This window comes from Falco cherrug, chromosome 14 (genome assembly GCF_023634085.1).
Source record: "Falco cherrug isolate bFalChe1 chromosome 14, bFalChe1.pri, whole genome shotgun sequence".
Taxonomy (NCBI): domain Eukaryota; kingdom Metazoa; phylum Chordata; class Aves; order Falconiformes; family Falconidae; genus Falco; species Falco cherrug.
This window is the reverse complement of record NC_073710.1, coordinates 11,414,324-11,434,970: the sequence shown is the minus strand read 5'-3', so window position 1 is coordinate 11,434,970 and position 20,647 is coordinate 11,414,324. Positions and strand designations below refer to the sequence as shown.

Here is a 20,647-nt window from a genome sequence, read left to right as displayed (position 1 = left end):
ATTATAAAAACCTCTGCCTTTCTAAACTGAAAATATTTTTGCCAAAATTGAGACTGCATGGTACTACTATTTAGCTCAGCACAAGTCCAGTTGTATTTGCGGGCAATTTGCATGTTGGGCCTCTAATTACAGAGTACACATCAACAATCCAGAGCCTCCTGACTCGTTCATGAATCCACAACTCATGTATTTTGTCCTTGCCCCCACAAGCTGGAAAATTAAGGGAAACATAAGTAATGATAAGGAAACACGGTGCATTTTTTAGAACCATTAGAGAAAATTATGATTAAATTACGTGTAATATCCAGAGAGAGGACCCAAACAGTTACTCCTCGAGGACTTATACTGTTTTACTTCATCCCAAATTTTCAAAGGCAGGTGAATTCACTCTCCCAGCTCAAATAATTAAACAGTATACTTGCTACTGGCAATTAAATTATGCTTTGATACCACCTTAATATGATTTCAGAGATTCATTACAGCTCTAAAAATGTTGAACACTGTATGCTCTGTGAATAAAAGGATCAGAGCACAATTAACAGTTCTAGGGATTTGTATTTATTGCATGAATCTGTCAGGGTCATATGTGAGTTCCTATAATACACTTTTACAAAAGGTTATCGTTTATCATACTTAACTTGCAAGGATTCCCTGTCTTTACCAGGTGTTACTTTATTCCATTTGAAGGAAGCAGTCATTATGGGAATATGTCATAAGAAATATAGTATGCATCCTTCTTTCTTACAGACTGTGGCCATTTGGTTTAGGCTTGGCATCAAAACACAGCATTTTTTACAATTAGAAAGATTTTAAAGTATTTTCTAAATACTTATCACAAGCTACCAATGACATTTACCTCTTCTCAGGCAATTTCAACTATATATTGATACAATAATCACACACCCTCATGTAAGATGTTGCAATATTTTGAGAGATTAAAATAGGAAAAGTATCTCGACAGAAAAATAGTAGCCTGTAAAAACAGGTATTACTTATATTTCTGTAGGTAAGCAGAAAATAATGTAAATAGCTAATAAGCACCTTCAACAAGAAGACTAAAAGTACTCCTATGTACTAAATTTTGAAGGAATAACTTTACTTAAACCCATAAAAAGTTTTATTTGAAAGTTGATTTTCTACCCCATCAGCAAGACAAAGGCAGTCAGGCCCCTTTTCCCAGAAACAGTCCAGATGCATCTGCGAATCCGCGAACGTTGCCAGCGCTATCGAAGAGCCTTAGCACCAGCGTGACCTAACTGCAGGAAGACTGAACCTGCTGAGAAGAAAAATAAAAACATGGCTTTAATAACATTGATTTTATCCAAAAGCTCAGAGTGCTTCATACAACATTAATGAACTCTCCCAGCAACCCTGTGACATCAGTAAGTATTATTGTAATTTTACAGATGGCAAAAGAGATCAGAAGTTGAGAGCAGCGTGTCCAGAGCCAAACAGCAGCTGAGGAACAAAGAACAGGTCTCTCGATACGCAAGGCCCATCTGACCAGGCGCTCTGTCACTTTTTGGGAACTGAACAGATCACACTATTATATGTGTATTTCCAAACTCAAAATTGCAAACACCAGCAGCATATGGGCCAGGGGGTCTGTAAACACCACTTGCTGTATCTTAGAGCAGTGGATGACATGATCATATACAGAGTACAAATGCTTTACTTCCCCAGTTGTTGATGTGATGATGTAACATTTGGGCGAGGAGTGGGAGAAGGAAGCTTATTCAGCTCACATGAAAAATAAAATGCAAATATTTATGCAAAGACAGCTGTTACTACCTGCTACCTGGCAAACCACATATAAGCTTTAATCCATTTTTAACACTATTGACAAATACATAACTACAATCTTACTTTAGATTTAAGCAGCCTTCATCTGGCCTATTCCCACACTTAAAAGAAAAAACAAAACCAAAGAAACCATACACACTCAACCTGCATGTTCAGCTTAAGTGTTAGTGATTTGTTTAGTTGTTTTAAACTATCTTTGTAGAATCTCACATGATAAATAATACAGAATCTTTTTGGCATGACTAGTGTTATAACATTTTAACAGAGGGAGTGGGTTTATCATGTGCATTAAAACACTTCACACAATCCCATTGATGAGCATGTTCCTCAGGCTTCTCACTCTAGCTCTCAATTTATGAACTAAACATTACCTGTAACAGAAGAACAGCTAAAGGCCTTAATCCTGAAAAAACTTTTTTATGGAAATAGTTTTACTTAAGTTAACTGGACTGACTGAACAGTCCAGCTGACTACTACTGCAAGGAAAAGGCTGGTGGCAAATCTTGGAAATAACCGAACACTGAGATGTTGCTACTGTCAGCAGAACAGGCGTATCTAAGTGAATTTCACTTTGTTGCATTTCTTATTAATGTTGTTACTTAAATAAGAAATATAAGCAAATTCTCCAGCACAGCAGGCCTTTTACCCATACCCTCTGGGCATTCAGTGAAATTTCAGTGCTCGGATGAAGGGATTTCCTGAATATGTATTTAAAACATCCATGTATGAGCCAAAACAAGCAACCTATATGATGTATTTATATATCATTAAATCTATGCAAAATAAAAAAAGCCACAGTTCACTCAATTTGCTTAAATATTGGCTTAAAATATTACTTCCCACGTAAATACACAGATCATCCTAGAAATCTGTTACAGAAGCTGGGGGTCCGTGTTTGTGACTAATACACAAAAATACAGTCACTCTTACAGAATCCAAACAAATCAGATCTGTGTTCATGAACTGATTTGGATTCCTATTTTTGTCCTTCTTTCTCAAACGTTTTGAGGCCTTTTTTATGGTGCCCATGTTGAGGTACACAGTGACCAGCCCACTGGTGCCATCCTGGCTGGCTCATCATGCTGTTTCTGCTGCTGCATGAGAAGAGTGTTAACGATTTTGATGGATGCCTAGATACTCATTAATGTTGGCAGTTCTCATCTGCAAGCTATAGAACAGGAACTAGGAAACTAGATGGAAACTAGCAGAGTAACAGCACAAATACCCAGAATACAGACCCCCTAAGTCATCTCTGTCTACTGTGCAAGAGCTGAGAACAAGTCCATTTGGCTACAAACAGCATGTGCAAAAACTACCCAAATATTTGTTTTAATTTGTTCTTCATTTCAGGCACTATCCTCCTAATGCAGCAAAAAGCTGCAAGTGGAGGAAGTGGAACCCTAACAGGAAGAAAGAGGTGTCTGACAGGCACTATCCCAACAGCCGAATCCAGAGGAGAGGCTGCTGGGTCCACGCACAGATGTGCCTCTCCCTTACACAGCACCCAGCACAGTGCCAGGTGCCCAAGCCAACCCTTTCCTGCAGAGTGGAGTTTGGTGTCACTGCTCATGACTGCAGGATTTATTTGACACCAAACTGCTGGGTTTTCTTGATACTAAAATCTCACAAGTTCATGGACTTGGCACCTCATCTGTCGCTCCAACTTAGTGCTAGAATGTACGTACGTGACTTTGTATCAGCTACAATCATAAGGGGAACAGAAACATTTGCACAAGATTTTCATTTTCAAAATTCTTGTTTCCCGCAGGGTCCAAACTGCCACCAAAAGGAGCAGCAGGGGACCTGGCTGACATTCACTGCAGCTTCTTTTCCCCAAGTCTTCCTTAATTTGCACTTTCCAATTGTCTTAAACTCTAGGTCTTTCTGATTTCTTTTAGACAATGCTAATCTATGAGAGGTTAAATCCAAAATACTCCACATTTTTTAAAACCATTGCAACTTGCAGTTATGGTTTACTTCTATTTATCACATATCAAATACTATCTAAGTTGCATTTTTACAGTAAATACTACTCAAAGAAAGGTTCCTGCAGGCAAATGTTGTAACCAAAGATGCTCATCCTGGATATTAAGACTTATGCGTTGCACTTTGGGGCCACCAACAGCTGGGATGTAGCTGCATATCGGAGTTGTGATAACCTGACCTCAAAATGTGCCTGTGAATCCCATTACTCCCATCACTGCTGGGAGTAAAAAACCTGCAAAAAACCACCTGAGGATACAGCTGCTAGGGTGGGACTTGTATTAATGGCTTTTCAGTCTTGTCTTTGGATCTAAGGACAGATTCTACCTCTGCTTGCAGTAACACAAATCTGGAATACATTCACTGGGCTTAATTCACAAGCCTAATGGGGCAGGATTTGGCCTTTGGTTTTTGAAGATGTCTAGGAAAACCTTCTGCCGTGTCACTGCACGGAGAACAGCACAGGGCTTTTATTACCATTTTCACTTGGAAAAGCCAGGTTTGAGTTAACACAAGTGAGTAAGAAGTGAAAGGTAGGTCTGGTACTGATGGGTGACGAACGCCTCAGCAGCGGACACCGAGTCAACACGCACTCAAACTACAAGAGGGAAGAAAAAAAAAAAAAAAAAAAAAGAGAGAAGGAAATAATAGTTCCGTTTACCTCCCTGAAAGGCGGTTGAAGCTGTGGAGACAAGAGAAGACACGTGGGCGTAGCGCAGCTCGCCGGGCCCTGCGATTCCCCGCCGGCAAAACAGACGGGCCGCCCCGCGCAGGCACCGCTGGGATTCGAACCCAGGATCTCCTGTTTACTAGACAGGCGCTTTAACCAACTAAGCCACGGCGCCCGGCGATAGGCTGAGCTTCTGCGCAGCCCCAATACATCGGCCTGGCTCGGCCGCGCCCCGGTACCGCAGCAGCCAGCGGCCCGGCCCCGCTACGGGCGGAGCGGCTCCCAGCGGGCGGCAGGGCCGGGCTGGGAACTCAGCCCCCGCCAGCTCCGGCTCGGCTGGGGGCCAGCGGCGCTTCGGCCTGCAGCGGGGGACAGGCGGGGCGAGCCGTTGCTCGGCACCTTAGCGTCTGTTTTGGCACAACACGTGTAAAGACCGAAAGAAAACACCTAAGTGTCAGCATTTCCACAAAACGCTATTTACTTACGGCTAGGCTCCCGTCCCACCATCCCGCTGTGTCTCGATGGCCCAAGGCTCACAGTGGAAGATACCAAGGGAGGACTGGGCCTCAATTACATGCTGCAATCATCTGTAATGATGCAAAAATCAAACCCCAGTATGCATTTGCACACACCGCTTATGCACTTTATGATCTACGCACACACATAACACTGGAGTGCCTGAAAAAGGTGCATGTTTGCACAAGCTACAAAAAGCTACAAACTACAATAAGTTATCTGGGTGGTTTTCTATAGAGCTAATTCGAATCCTTCACGCAGAACTGATGCTGCCACCGATACAACGCCTTCCCTCAGGGCCCCGGCCCTTCAGCCCATCACTTGCACAGGGCAGCAGACAAGGGTGGACCCTGCCAAGAGAGGGACGGAGCTGCCACCAGGCAGGATTGAGCCATGAGCAAACACGGAGCCTGGCCCACCAGCTAAGGTTATCAGGAAAGGCTCAGCTCCATGAACAGACCTGATTACAGGCTTGGACTGTGATCAGAATCTGCAAAGCACAAAGATCGCTTTGGCAATTTAACAGGCAACCAAGGCGTATTTACAGCCAAATTATAGATGTTATTCAAATAACTCCCACAGAAGGGAAGCCACACTGACTTGGTCTGAAACAGTCATACAAATTTCTCATCAGGTGAGAACAGGGACAGAGTGAATTAGTCAAACCATGGCAGTATAAGAGCCAGAAAATATGCAGATAAATCTCCAGCTTATGAATTGTCTGTAATTATCACATTCTCTGTAAAACCTATGCTGCATACAAATATGAGCCTACTGCTGCAGGTGAGATCAGTTCAGGGCTGAAGACAAGCTGATTCATCTGGCACCCAAGCATAAAACAGGTGATGGCAATGGACAGAAAACAGCAGTAAGTAATAAAACTTACTGGCTTTATTAAAACCAGAATGTAAGAATTCATTTTTTCTTGGTTTTCTCAATTTGGGAAATAAAAAGAAGATTCATTCAAAAGAAAATTTCCAACATCCTCACATCACTAACACAAAATGAACCAAGCCTCTATACAGCAACTGCTTTTTTTCCTGTTTCAGTGGAAAAAATTGGAGCTTTGATTTTTCCAGCTACAAACAGTAAAGAAAGAAAGAACACTTTCAATTCTAATATAACATTAATTATTCTAGGACTAATGTTTTCTAACATAAATTAGTTCAGTATTACTAACAACATTAAAGCCAAATTAATCCAGCTATAAAACACACCTATTTTATGTGATCTACTTAAAAAAAAGAAAAAAAAAAAAAGAGGAGCATAGATGCAGCATTTTCTTCTAGCCTCTGTAACAAAACAATAATATTTAATTAAGGAGTAAAGAAGGGGAAAGAATGCTGGAAAATAATACAGTTTATCACCTAATACTTATTCAAAGCCATAAATCTGTAGAAAACATACTATTCCCTAAAAATATTTTCCATTTAACTTTGGATTCAAGTGTAATTGTTGCTACACAATTCACATAATTTAAACAAGGAAAAAAACCCAAACTTACCTACTTGGATCTCTTTGTATTCCACAGCTTAACTGCATTCCAGGGTGTCACATGCTCAGCTGTGACTATTTCGCCCCACTTTAAGTCCCTTTTAGAAAGAAATGTTAAAAAGGTTGAAAACACTGTTTTTAGGAATAGGGCTTCCAAACGTTTTCAGACACTTAATCTTTTATTAAGTGACATTCTCGCATATACTCATCTCACATAATAATCATCTCAGGGTTGCTCCTAAGAAAGGGTAGGGAAAATACCACACTCCTTGTTGGAGGGAGCCTTTATTACACAGAATTAATTTGTGCTACATCATGTCAGAATGAAACCACAACTTACTTGCAATGCCTGAAAGCTCCTTCACAAAAAAATTTTAAGAGGTATGGCAACAAGTTCATGGCCTTATTCATGGTTTTACTCACAAATCTCTTCTGATGTGCACTGAGAGCAAGGATTCTTTGTTTGCCATAGTAAAGAAGAATGGTTTATCTAATGGAAGGAAACCTATTGATAATTTACATATAGCTATTTCCTTTAGTAAGATTGAATGTGGGACTAATGTATTCCTTTAAAATTGTTTAAAATTTCCAAAGGACAAGTAATTAATTTTATCCTCTATCTACCATGCAGCATAAATAAGATTTCTACTCCTGGGGATTTTATTCTTTACCTGATACATCACAGCTATTTCATGGATTAGTACAAGGTATTTTATTATTCCTCATACAGAATACTAGGGCAGAGCAAGGTTAGTGGAAAGTCTTAGCTTTATATGCGTATTACATAAAGACGTACAAACATTTATACTTAAACGTGTTAACATCCCATTAATTTAAAGATCAGGAGAAACAGAAGGTGATGCAATTTTTGAGCCTCTTGCTTTTCCAGTTTCTACTACTGAAGGCATATGATCCATCTTTTCAATATTCAATAACCTCAAAGTAGAATCCTGAGAAAAAGATGCGATTATTTTGACGTATTTGCATATTACCAAACAAGTGGTTTACATCATTACCATAAGGATGAAATCTCACCTCAGCAGATGAGCCCTCTCAATATGAGCACTGAGCCCTCTCACATATAAACATCACGTTTTTAGAAAAAAATCTTTAGGTATCTTAAACTGCCCACACATTTTAAAATAACAAAAGATAAACACACTTAACTTATTTTTAAGATTCTCTGTACTTACTGATTACAACTTAGCACTTCTATGAGTAACCTGACTATTGTTAAATTTTATACCAAAAAACAAGTTGAAAACAAGGGATGAAATCTTCACATCTATTTATAAGTTAGCTCCTGAAAGCCCATCAGGAATTAGCAATTACTTTTGAGGCTGAAAGAATCCTTTCCTTGTTTTCGCCAATCGCAACATGTGTTACCCAGTCCCAATGACCCTACAGTAAAGCAAAATTTGACTGTAAGACAAGGAAAAAACCCTTCATTATAATAAAACTAACTATTTGTACCATAAATGCATTTTGAAATTCAGTGAGAAAATTCTTATCTAGACTGCTTCATGTCCCGTCAAGAAAAAAAGTTGCTATGAAGTTCATAGTTTCATACATATACCTGTAAACAGTGGCTGTTACCACCTCTGGTAAGCAGACCACCAGCTGTAGCACTCGGAAGAATGACAACTACACAGTTACCATGGCTTTAAGCTCCATTTAAGCATAGGTCTTTTCTATTTTTTGAACAGTTCTAAAAAGAAATGTAAAAAGAAAGTCGACTTCTAAAATTCATTACCTAAAAAATCTTGAGGCTATTTATCACGTGATAACAGAGGGAAGAGCTGTGGGAACAGACAGCAACTTGCCTCCATTTTAAGGGAAGGAAACCAGTTCTGAAAGCAGGCCAAGTCAAGCAGCTGTATCGGATATCCTTATCCTGACAACTGCAGCACAGCTAATTTGAGGTTAACAGCACTGAGCTGGCATAAGAATCGAAACAGGTTAAAATCTAAAACAAATTACTTATTCCAGCTAGGGAGTAAATACCATGAATGGTATTACAGATACATACATATAAATTAATGGGATGTTAACACATTTAAGTATAAATGTTTGTACATCTTTATGTAATACACATATAAACAGTAAGAGTTTAGGAAAGCATGGTCATTTTGATAGACAAATGCCACACCTGAGAAATACAATAAAAAGATGAACATACATTTTTCCAGCACAGAGAAGCAGTCAAACATGCCTACATAAAACATGGGGTTTATAGAAGAATCTTTAAAAAATATTTTTAAATTTAGTTATGATTCCAGAATATAATTACACCAAAGCACAGATCCTAAACTGGAATTCTCCATAGTTACAAAGATACAATCATTTAAACAGATGCCTTCTTTTTTATGGGAAACTGAGTTAGTTACAGTGATTGCTGTGAATTGGGAAATTTGCAGTAGCTGCAGTACCTAATGAGAGTTGCGCTGCTTTTTTTTTTTTTTTTTTTTTTCCCTGCAGGTATTAATTACTGCCTCCAATTTTGGGTAGTATTACCATGGATATGGAAGAAATGAGGAGGCCTAGCTCCAAGCAGGGATAGCTAAATACTGACTAGCTACTTTGTTTATACAATTTTTCATCGTAAAAAGTACCTTAACGTTTTCAACCACATCCCTGTCACTATAAGCAGTAATGTAAACTATGTAACCTAGGAACTGAGCTAAGCCTGAGAACCTCAACACCAATATTTACTTTTTTTCTAATGCTTCCCTTTTAGCACAGTTTTTTGTGGACATAAGTAAGCGTGTAAACATACAGAGTGTGGCATTTCAAAATTAATATGTGTGCTACCCAAGCTCTTGTTACATGTTGGAAGAAACTCTCTCCTAGAACACAGGTACCACTCCATGCAATACAATCCTTAAATAAGCTTGTTCATAAAACGAGAAATGTAATAGCTTATTAACAACTGATTTGACAAAGGTAATATCTTTGTAGCTAATTGCATAAGAATATACTGTTCTAGGAAATTAAATCACACAAATCCAGGATATATTCCTGCCTGTCTCTAAAAACGATAGGCAAGGATATTTGACAGATAATTAAATATACAACGCTTTTAAACCAGCAATACATTTTATACCGTCTTATCAAACTAGTGACCAAAAAAGATCTCAGTACCTTTAAGCTTAGCCTTTTATAGGCTGCATCTGTATCCCATATAGCTATAGTGTTGTCATATCCACCAGACACAAGTGATGCTGAAATGTAAAATCCAAATGTTGTATTTTAGCTTTGCTTTGTCACACAGACAAATAAAAGAGGCTCATTCTAACAGCGAGTCAGACTTTATAAAAAAAATTAAATAATGAGATATTAGTCATGCCTTAACAAGACAATAGAGGTTCCTTTCAGCTACTTGGTAATGTTCTTAATTTTGTAAATATTAATCCTAAATTTAGCAATCACACAAGGAAGTGGAAAAAAACATATGAAAATTTTGTTGACTTAAAAGTTAAGGAGATACCTTGTTTAAAAATTAAAATACAGAGAATACTTTCAGAATTGTTAGGTCAACTGTGAATAAAACAAAAAAAGTAGAGTTTAGTGTGGAAAGCATGTTTTCAGATTCCAATATTCACAGGCCTATCTGCATTTTCTTGTCTTCAACCCACAGGTATATTTTTCCCCACAGAGTTGCTATTTATTTATGTGAGTTGCCTGCCTCAGAAGGCACTGGCTATGACCGCAGATTAACCTGCTGTCAGCAGTGCAGGAGTCACCTTTACTGGAGCATTCGGATGTGAAGTTTCAAAAGAAAACAGCCGATAAGATCACAATGTACAGAAACTCATAATTAGTCCACCCCAGTGAAGAGAAGAGAAGCTGTTTCTGCACAGTAGCAGTCAGCAGTTAACAGATTTCATGTTGTGTAGGGACTGGGAGTTGTCTGTGATCTAGTGAAAGTAATGGAACTAAGGCAGTAAGAAACAGCTCCCCACTACCTCCACTCAGATACAGGTAAACTGGAGAGTCTGTTTCTTCCTCCTATTCATCCAAGCCTCAAGGAGACATCAAGTGCCAGGTGCCAAACTGTCTTGGTCTAACTCGTAAATACCACCTGCTTTAAACATGGTAGTTTATGTGCTCGATCAGCGTAGCTGAGAACATCCATGAAGTTTTTCAGTACATTGCTAGTATACGTTGTTTGGGCTGTGAAGTAACATTATTTTGGGGGTACTAACAAAGATATCCACGTTTTCCTAATTATTACAGATCAGTACAGTATTACTGAACATGGGGGTTTTTTCAATTAACTAATGTTAGGGTAATATCCACAAGTGCTAAGTTAATCTTCTAACATAGTACTGTGCTTTTACTCCATTATGATCTTTTTATTATACCTCTTGATGGGTATACCAGCTAAGCAAGTTTCCAGTTGCCTGGTTAATACAGAACACAGACCATTAGCCTCAATCAACTTCTTTACATGGACATCATTTTCTCATAATTAAACATTCTATCTTGGAAATGATTAATTAATTACCTACATGATTTGAGTTGTCACTCATGGCTGATCTGAAATGTCCTGTATGTAGGTATCGAGATACATCATGCACTAGTATTAAGATAACTCACCACCCTGGCTGAAATGGCAGGAACTAACAGAACCCTCATGTCTTTGGTTCAAGGAAACGGGTTCATGACACTAAAATTCTCCTGTCTTTATATCCCGTATTTTTAAGCTTTTGTCCCAGGATGCTGTGCACAAGTAATGACCATCAGCGGTACAGCAGCAATCTGAGATAGCATTGCTTGTCCCCTGAAACACAGATGAAAAACACAGGAAGAGTGACCTTTTGTAGCCATTACAAACCTCTCAAAGAGCCTCCTGCAACATTGAGCATCCTCTCTTCATCCAGGAAAGCATCATAAGCATATTCTGAATTTTAACTATAGGAATAGTTCAGTGAAGTCTCTGGAGCTGCTTACAACCTCACAGCCAGCACAGTTTTAAATCTCGTACTGGATTAGGTCATTTTGCAGGACTGAAACCTTGCTGTTAAGTGACAAGTGACCAGCTTTCGTTGTTGTTGTTGTTGTTGTTGTTGTTGTTGTTCGCAGCTTAACAAGAAATTGTTCAGTGGCTACAACACAACCACATTTTACTACAAGTAAATTACCAAAAAAAGCCACCCGTTTTTCATTAAATAAATAGCATGCATCCATCTCCACATGTAAATTTCAACTCAAACATTCAGGGGGAAAATATTAAACAACTCTAGATTAAAGTCTGATCTTGGAAGCAGTGATACTCATCAGAAAAGAAATCTGAACGTTTCAGAACTGGGTGAGGACTCTAGGGCTTCCTGCAATCTACAGTGTGGAAAGGATTATGAGCATCTCTTACAGGAAACAACGCTGTAGTCACTGCAATTTAAAAAAAGCATTACAATGTTCCAGATTGAATTTCCCATCCAAAGTAATTCCTAATCCCTCAAAGACAATTTTATTACAGTGTTTAAAGGCAGACTCTCTCTCTGATTATTGTTTTAAGAATTCAAAGCTAAAATGGTTGAGTTTATTTAAAGCCATTGATATTTTTAACGGTTGATTTGACATCTCTATTGTTGCAAACTTCCTTCTTAAAATGGTAACAATATCCTAAATTGACCTAATGTTTTTACTGTATTACTGACTTCAGCGAGAGATACAAGACTTTAGCGTGTGAAGACTCAGGAGATCATACTGAGCAAGGCTTCTGGCACTGGGCATGACCTTCTCCAAAAGCATATAAGGAGAAATGAGCTGGGAAAACGGTATCTGTACTCAGAGAGTGGCCATAATTGGTTCACTGTGAAAATAAAAGTACATACTGAGCTGGGGTCCACGGCATCTGTCCTGAATCCAGTCCCATTTCATACTTCCATTAATAATGTAGGTAATAATATAAAGAGTACAGAGACAAAATGAAGCCAAAGAGGGTCTGCAGTTATACAAGGGAGAAGGTTAAAATTCAAAACTGTCTTCACAAATTGAAGAAATTATCAAGAAAATAAAAGGGTTATAACAGCCTCTACAGGAAACAATGCTGTTGTCACTGTAGTTTGTAAGGGTCATACAGTGTTTTATCAACTATCTAATATGCATGCTACCTGATCAGGTCAATTTTGTCAAGTCTGACATTCTGTACAAACACAAATAATCCACTGCAGAATCCACAGATACGGAGTGGGAACAATGGACTACATCACAGTTCTGCAAAAAAAAGGAAGCAACAAATTCTGACTCCTCTTCACTATCAAATAAGAGTAAATCTCATCCCAGGATGTATGAACAGAGGCACAACCACAAAGAAGCATGTAGTAATAATTAATTTCTGTTTTTTTCCTGGTGGAGGGAATACTCTTTACATTATAGAGCCATATAATTCAAGAAAAATGTGGGCTGATTGGAAAGATATGAGATCAACAGCAAGAATGATCAGTAAAATAGGAAACAATAATTAAATGTTAAATGAATAACAATGGTTTACTGAAAAGATGACTCAGCAGATGTAATGATGTAATAGAAGTTCTTGGATATATATATAAATGTAGACAAAAACAAGTCTACATTTTTGTAGATACATATCTGATCTCCATGTCTGAAGTGGATCTAAACAGAAACATGAGAGCTTAAGCTGCAGCCAGAATAGTCCACCTGAGGAAAATCTTTGTAATGATTAACACAGTGAGACAACGGAAGAGATTGGACATCTGTGAGGTCTTTACTGGAGCTCATTAAGAGCAGAGTAGATCATCCTGTGGCTGCTCTGAGGCCCATGAATTTTATGAAGGGCTAAGGTGATCTGGTTGCAGTGCCAAACCTAATTATCACAAAATATTCTGTAAGAACTCAGGATTAATTATCAATTCCCAACATCTAGATATATTTTCTCCTTTTCTCTGTATTATTTTTGCTTCACTCCATAATGTTTTTAAAGACTTCACTATTCTAAGTAATATTTTATCTCCTCATTCATCAGCAATTCTACATTTTTCCTAATTAGCAGAAACGAGAACAAGTTTATACTGCAGTACCATATTGCATATGCTATCTTCTGCCTCTACATATACCCAAGAACGTAGAAGCTCTAAAAAAACAGCACTAGAAATGCTTACAATCATCAAAATACAATTTTTTCAGTTATTTACAGCAGGAAACTTGAGTGGACCGTTTTATTCACACTTTCTGTATATGTAATTTGCTTATATATAACATTATTTAGTTCAATACCTTGTTGGTATTCTCTAGTACAAATCTTAGCATAAATCTCACTGATAATTGTGAAAGATGCAAATAATGCCACAGATAATTAACTATAGTACTGTTTCTTACTCATTAATTGTAATTGAAGTGGATCGTGTCACCATATCCCATAGCTTTATGGCCTTGTCATATGATACTGAAGTCACTTTTTGGTTATCTGGGTCAAAACAACATCTTGTGATTGTACTTTTGTGATGACCTATACAAAAAACATCAAGTGAGAATATTAGTTATTTTGAATAATTACATCTGGGTCTCAGAACACAGGTCTGAAAGCCAGAACTAGCCATAGCATCTATGCATCAGTCTATTTGCAAAACACTGTAATTTCAAAATTGCTGTTTCACTGGCTACGACACCTCCTCACCTACCTCTCAGTGAAAAAGAGGCCTCATAGTTACTGCAGATAGTAAGAAATTTGAATTTGTAGCCAGGCATTCAACATATACAGTTAACAGAAATTCACATTCTGCCCTGTAGCAAGATATTTCTCCACTCCATTCCTGAAAGTAAGTCCAGAAGCGTGGCCCCATAAAGCCAATGACAGTTAACTGCTCAGACTCTTAGGGAGCACTTAAGCAGGTAATTATACTTTAAGAACACAAATAGCTCCATTAAAATAATGTAAGCAAAGTATGTCCTGATGGCTTCACCTAACAGAGGCAGTTCTAATAAAAGTATTAGATCCATTTGTTGCACTTTTTATTTTTAAATCCAAATGATTTTACCATCAGGTTCTGATTCACAGGAGCATGATAACCATATGCTAATTTAACATTTGTAGGACTGCTCATATATTTTTAAGCTGATTCTGCAAGAATGGCAAACTCCCTGACCTGCAGTCCTGAATGGAAGCCTCAAGGGACCGAGGTCTCACTAGTGAAATTACCTTCAAAGGGAAATTATTGTTCAAAAAAGAATCACTGTTAGTCTAATTTTGGCCCATTATCTCCTTTCTATAAGCTTATTCTGGAAAACACTGGTTTAATGTCTCACAGGTAAGTTTATTTTGCCTTTCTCAAGTGAGGATATTTGAACTGAACTGAATTAATTAATTTTCTCAATTTTTGGTAAGAAATAAAAAAAAAATCAAGAGCTGCATAAACAAGATGTAAAAGTTGTAAATCTTACTTTGGGTATGTGCCGGTAATGTTGCTCTTACTGCATCAAAAACATATATGGTATTTTCTTTGTCTAAATTAGATACCACATATCTGCCATTATAAGAAATACTAAAGTTACAATGCCTTCATGTTCTACCGTCCACCGAAGAGAAAATAAAAGGTTTTAGAAACATGCTTGAGGGTTAAAGAGAGTTTTACAGCAGATTCAGAAAGAAGGCTTTTGATGCTACTTTGTCTTGGTAAAAGCTGATAGATGTCTTTATATCCAATTTTTCTTTTTTTCTTTTCTTTTTTTTTTTTGCATTAGCTATAAACTTAAAATTAGACAAAGCTGCACTGTTCAAATCCTAAATTGTTAATCATTCCTAAATGTATCTTCTGAGACAGGTTATTATTATCATACCCATTTGTATCTGAAATAACACAGACATTCATCAGGAGACTTACCCAAGATGAAGCAATTACCCGTACCAAAACTAGGACTAAAAGTCAAGCTCACCTACCCTAACTATACTGTATTGTGTTAACAAAGAACGTGTTTTCTTACTTATAAGTAACAAAGCAATAAATCCAAATTTTACAGTTGTATCTTCTGCAATATGCATTCAAAAGGATACATAAAAGTATTTTTCCTGTTTCCACAGCCCAAGCCTTAACAGTGTTATCATATGATGATGTTACCACTCTAAAAGTAACGTTAATGAAAACAGCAATCAATGTTTTCATTTAAAAGGTATTTTAAAAATAAATGACAACATTTAATTCTGACAATGATTCAACATCTTCACACCCACTAATTTAAAATAGATTTTTCAAAGACTACAGCAAAAATTATTGCATAGCTTAGTTGAAAAAAGGATTATTTATATTTCAGATAGAAACTAATAACAAAAATGTCATGTATGTAATTTTCAGTGCAAGCAGCCAACTCAATTTTATTTCATCCATTAAAAGTTATTTAATTATTTCTAACATCAGCATAATTTTAAAGCCATTATGATGTCTTTTCTTTAATGAATATGAAGTGTTATTGTCAGTAATGTTTTTTTGATTTTCAGTGGTTATGTTGCTGGGTAACCCTCTACCACAGATGCTGCTCTGCACAAACATAAAGCCACATTAGACAACAAAGCTATTCAATGAAGTTTACCAAAACTGGCAGGTTTCCATTAAACGGGAAGTCCAAAATTTTTCCCTCATACAGTTTCATTAAAATATTCCCAAATATCTAAAGTAATGTTTATATTCAAAGGCACCAATGTGACACATGTTTTTAGTACCATTGTGGCTTTTTACTTTTATAATGTTCCAAAACTGTTGCTTTTATACATTTTGCCCAATAAACTCAATGAATTAACATTCTAACAACTAAAAATACAATTATATTATTAAAATCTATTTTATTTTCTCCATATGTGTATACTTCCTGCAACCAACACAATCTCTGCTCCTAAAAAGAAATACATAATGCAAAAGACCACATGACATTTATGAACTGGTAGTGTTTTTTGATTGGAAAGTGATTTCTAGGGCTGTACACAATAGTGTATTTTACTTGCTGTTTAGCAGTTTCAAAAATATACACAATTGCAATAGGCAGTGTAGCATATGTACTATTCAGTGATCAAAAAATTAATCAGTCAGCTCTACAATCTGATAAAAACTGATTTAAACTATGACATAATGATAAAATATGCCAGAAATAGTACCCCTGGAGGCACTGCTTGACCTGCTTAACCATATATATCAATATATGCTGCAGTTGCTTTAATTATTATGTCCACAGATTGACACTAGATTAAGATGCGTTTCTTCTTTAATTGACAAGACAGGCTTAATGGTAAGTCTATATAATATTAATAAACAATACAGACAGAAGAGAAATTTTATGAAGGTATAAATCTCACTGACAGGTGAACCCCTGAACCTTGGGTAATTCAATGTTGTTCTTTTATAGAGTGATATAAATTTATATACCCCTTTCAGATCACACGTCAAAGATAGACTCCCAGCCCTGTGTAACTCAGAAACAGAATTAGATGCGTCCTTTGCCCTGAAAGAGGCCATAATCTATCAGACTATTCCAACATGCATTTAAGACAATAAAGAGGTTCATGCTTTATTCAGCAGGCTTCATATGCAAAACAGAAAAGATTTAAGAGCTCCTGTACAAATTGTAGGTGAGAACAAGGTGAGATTTATGGTAGTTCATGTGGGAGTCCAACAGTAAACAGTGTGCAAGCAGAGCATGGACAGCATAAACGAAAGTACAACAAAGGAGAGAAAGTAGGAGGAGTGTATGGAGGAAGGAAGATGTAAGACAAAATTATAACAGAATGACTTATCACTTACAAAACTAAGCAAAAAGTTTGACTTTAATGTAATACAAGTTAGGAAACCATAGGAAGGATTGAAAAAGTAACTTATTTGTTCTAAGTTTTGTACTAAGTGTTTCTACATGCGCTGAAATTGAACCTTGACATCGCAAAAAACATTTTTTTTTTTTTAATAAGATAGAAAATGGTCACCTTCTGTCATCAGGAGTCAAGATGCACTCAGAAATTGGGGCAGTGTGTTCGTCTTCAAAAACTTGAACAGGAAAACCTTTCTCAACATCCCTGCATAAATCCAAATGAGTTTGATTAGGAAGTGTTTTGCTAAATTGTAAAAAAATACAAAGCATCACAAAATAAGGGAAAACATTAGGACATGCCTTGCTAAATTGTAAAAAAATACAAAGCATCACTCAATAAGGGAAAACAGAAACTGTGAAATCACTAGTCTTCAGTTATTCTTAAAATCTCAGACTCTCTATTCCTTCTTTTCATTTCAAGACTGACTGAAAGAGAGTTCTTCATCTACCACACCCAGACTTCTATTTATGTCCTTCCCATCACAGTAGTTTTCACCAGAAATTTCTTGGAAGGAGTTCTCCTTAGACTCTTACGTCCATGTCCATACCTAAATCCTGGATTCTCATTCACATAGTTAAAACTCACACTCTCAAGGCCTGCCATCCCTCCATCAATTACTACAATATAATTTTCTTCAAAAATGCCTACTTGTATCCATGTGCAATGTTCTTCCACAGATTTCCCTTTACTGTCTGTTATATTATACCCTCTATTCACGTTCCTTCATTGATTGACGAATCAGTCACAAATACAAGCCTCTTGTCTTCAAATATAAAGCCTTGTGATTTATCCCTAGACATTGTTTCACTTCTGCCCTACCTTTGATGCCAGCCTTTGTCACCCAGTTGTTACATTCTCAAAATTTGAGTTCCCCTTTGTTGCCCTTCATGTTTTGAAGGAGTCACCTATAAATAACAGGAAATCTCTCCCATACTGCAAAATCCCACTTAAGCGCCTGTTTTGTGATTCATAAACAGCAACCAACAGATTACTGAAGTGCTGAAATGATGACCCATACTACATTGCTGGTTAATTTATCACAGAACCATAGAATCTTTTAGGTTGGAAAAGACCTTTAAGATCGAGTCCAACTGTTCACCTAGCACTGTGACGTCCACCACTAAACCACGTCTCAAACTGTCTACATGTCTTCTAAAGACCTCCAAGGAAAGTGACCCGAGCACTTCCCTGGGCACCTGTTCCAATGCTTGACAACTGTTTTGGTGAATAATTTTTTCCCTAATACCCAATCTAAACCTCCCCTGGTACAACTTAAGGCCATTGTGTTTCTCCATCATCTTCTATCTACTTAGGCTTTTACACAGAGAGTTTTAAGCGATTTCAGGAAAGGACTATCTTTTTGTCATATGTGTATAATGTTTATTTCTCCTATCTACAATTATTTGCTTAAGATCTCCACATGTTAATTCACGTTGGAACTGATTGTTAAGAGACAGGACTTCTTTCATTCTAGACTTCCTGATTTCTTGGATCTAGCCATCGACAGCTCTTGGATAACTTAGTGGTGCTAACCTGAAAACTGTCTGGTTTTTACACTTTTGGGCTTCTTGGGCTTTTTCAGGATGTGTGAAAAAAAGTCTGAAAAAAAGTAGAAACCTAGTACTGCATTGGTAAGAAGTCAACACTTTAGATCCTTCATAAAATTATTTCATCTGTATTCCTATCATATTAAGGCATTACTATAACTCATTACCAATTCTTGAATCAAGCCATGCCTGTTTAATATATGCCAAATTGCAATGCCTGCAATCTATTTAGCACAGCTGCATTGTCATTTGCTTGCATAAAATTCAAGGGTTCGCCTAACTTTTATGTCTCCAAGACTTTTAGACTAGATTTAGATTTGACCACCCAGAACCTGTACACTTCCCCAGTTCAGATCTCACTGTTGCCCTGCCTCAGGTGGCTGGAATTTTAGGGAAACCCCAACTAACTATACAAAACTTGGATGAACAAGAAAATAAAGGGTTCAAATCAAGATTTAAATAAAAGGAAAAAGCAAGCGACAAGTATTAAAACACCATGGCCATGCTGATAACTGTGTGGTCCCACACCGCCACATAAAGAAGTCAGAAAAAGGAACTTTCAGAAGAAAAAGAGTAAGCTTTGTGTATCAACTCACAATTTAAAAATATTAATAAACTACAGCTCTAATTCATTGTATGCTACATATTCTTACAAGAGTCACTCTTTAATGTCAAAGAATGTTCGAAGTATGAGATAGTTTTACTATTTATCTGTGAGCGCAAAAACATTTACAGCTGCTATTTTTAAACTTCAGTAAAATATCTTCAGAAGGCTCATTGATGACTCAGCCAGTCTTCATGCCTGTATAACATTCGTTGTTTGATTTCAGCTTTAAGATGTTGGGGTTTTTTTCATTTGTTGTTGCATTCATAACATACCCAGAGCTTCACTGTTCTATTGTAAGAGCATGAAAGCATTTTTGTGTCTTCAAAGCAAAAGTGGCAGGAGCTCACAGCATCACTGTGTCCCCTCAGAATTTTAAATTGGATCTGTAAAGGAACAGAGGAAAGTTTAGGAATGTTTTTCCTTGAAATTATTTTTGACAGCTTGGTCCACGAGGGGGAGTATGAAAACAAGAACAGGAGGAGAATATTTCAAGTTCCACTTGTCTAAGGAAAGGTCACATCCTTTCCTTGGTACTACCTTGGAGCGGATTTACCACATCTGGTTAAGAAAGGAAGGCTGACTGATGCAGATTTTATTTTTATTTTTCTGGAGGGGAAGGAAATTCGGTTTGGTTTGTTTCCCCAATTATTCTTCCTCTCATAAAAAGTAATAGCTATCTTCAAATCTCACGAAGTCTCCCTCAAGTCTTTCAAACACTTGTTTCTTTGATTTTGGCCCACCAAAGTGCAGCACAATAAGCTCTCAGGCCACACATCTCAGCCAAGACCGCTACAAATTTTGCCAAAGATATTTTGAAAAAGGCTTTTCTTCAGCCATTTGCGAGTTTGCTCATGACTGCCCAGCAGGCTTCATCTAAACTAAGTTAACATTAAACCCCCTGCTACCATACACACTAGCGAAATGACAGAGGCCTTTTCCACCCTCAGCTTCCAGAAGCCCCCGACTACCCGCGGGCACACAGCCCTGTGCCGTCACCTCACGGTCGCCCCAGCCACCCTCTGCCGGAGTCAGCGGTGGCGCCAAGGGGTCCCTGCGGCCGCTCCCGCCAAAACCCCTTCGGCGGCTTTAACGGGGGCCGACCCGCCAGCAGCGGCCGCCCAGTTTGGCGCTCGCCTGTGAGGGAGCTGCGCCAGGTCCCGCTGCGCATTTCTCCTCACATCACTCGAGTTCTCCTGTTGACTTTTACATTTTAAAAC

The 20,647-nt window shown here is 37.7% G+C and overlaps 1 protein-coding gene and 1 non-coding gene across 2 annotated transcripts; both read right to left on the bottom strand.

Moving 5' to 3' along the window:
- Positions 1 to 339: 339 nt before the first annotated feature.
- WDR88 (WD repeat domain 88) lies at positions 340 to 20,598 on the bottom strand. Its single transcript, XM_055726943.1, is given in 12 exon segments — positions 340 to 1,276; positions 4,942 to 5,043; positions 6,477 to 6,564; positions 9,608 to 9,687; positions 11,066 to 11,249; positions 13,798 to 13,937; positions 14,870 to 14,974; positions 14,977 to 15,005; positions 15,485 to 15,547; positions 17,391 to 17,481; positions 19,705 to 19,913; positions 20,432 to 20,598. Coding segments are annotated over 10 exon segments (1,101 nt in total). The 3' UTR covers positions 340 to 1,276; positions 4,942 to 5,043; positions 6,477 to 6,531.
- TRNAT-AGU (transfer RNA threonine (anticodon AGU)) lies at positions 4,558 to 4,631 on the bottom strand. Its single transcript has one exon. It is a non-coding gene; the product is annotated as a tRNA-Thr (tRNA).
- Positions 20,599 to 20,647: the final 49 nt, after the last annotated feature.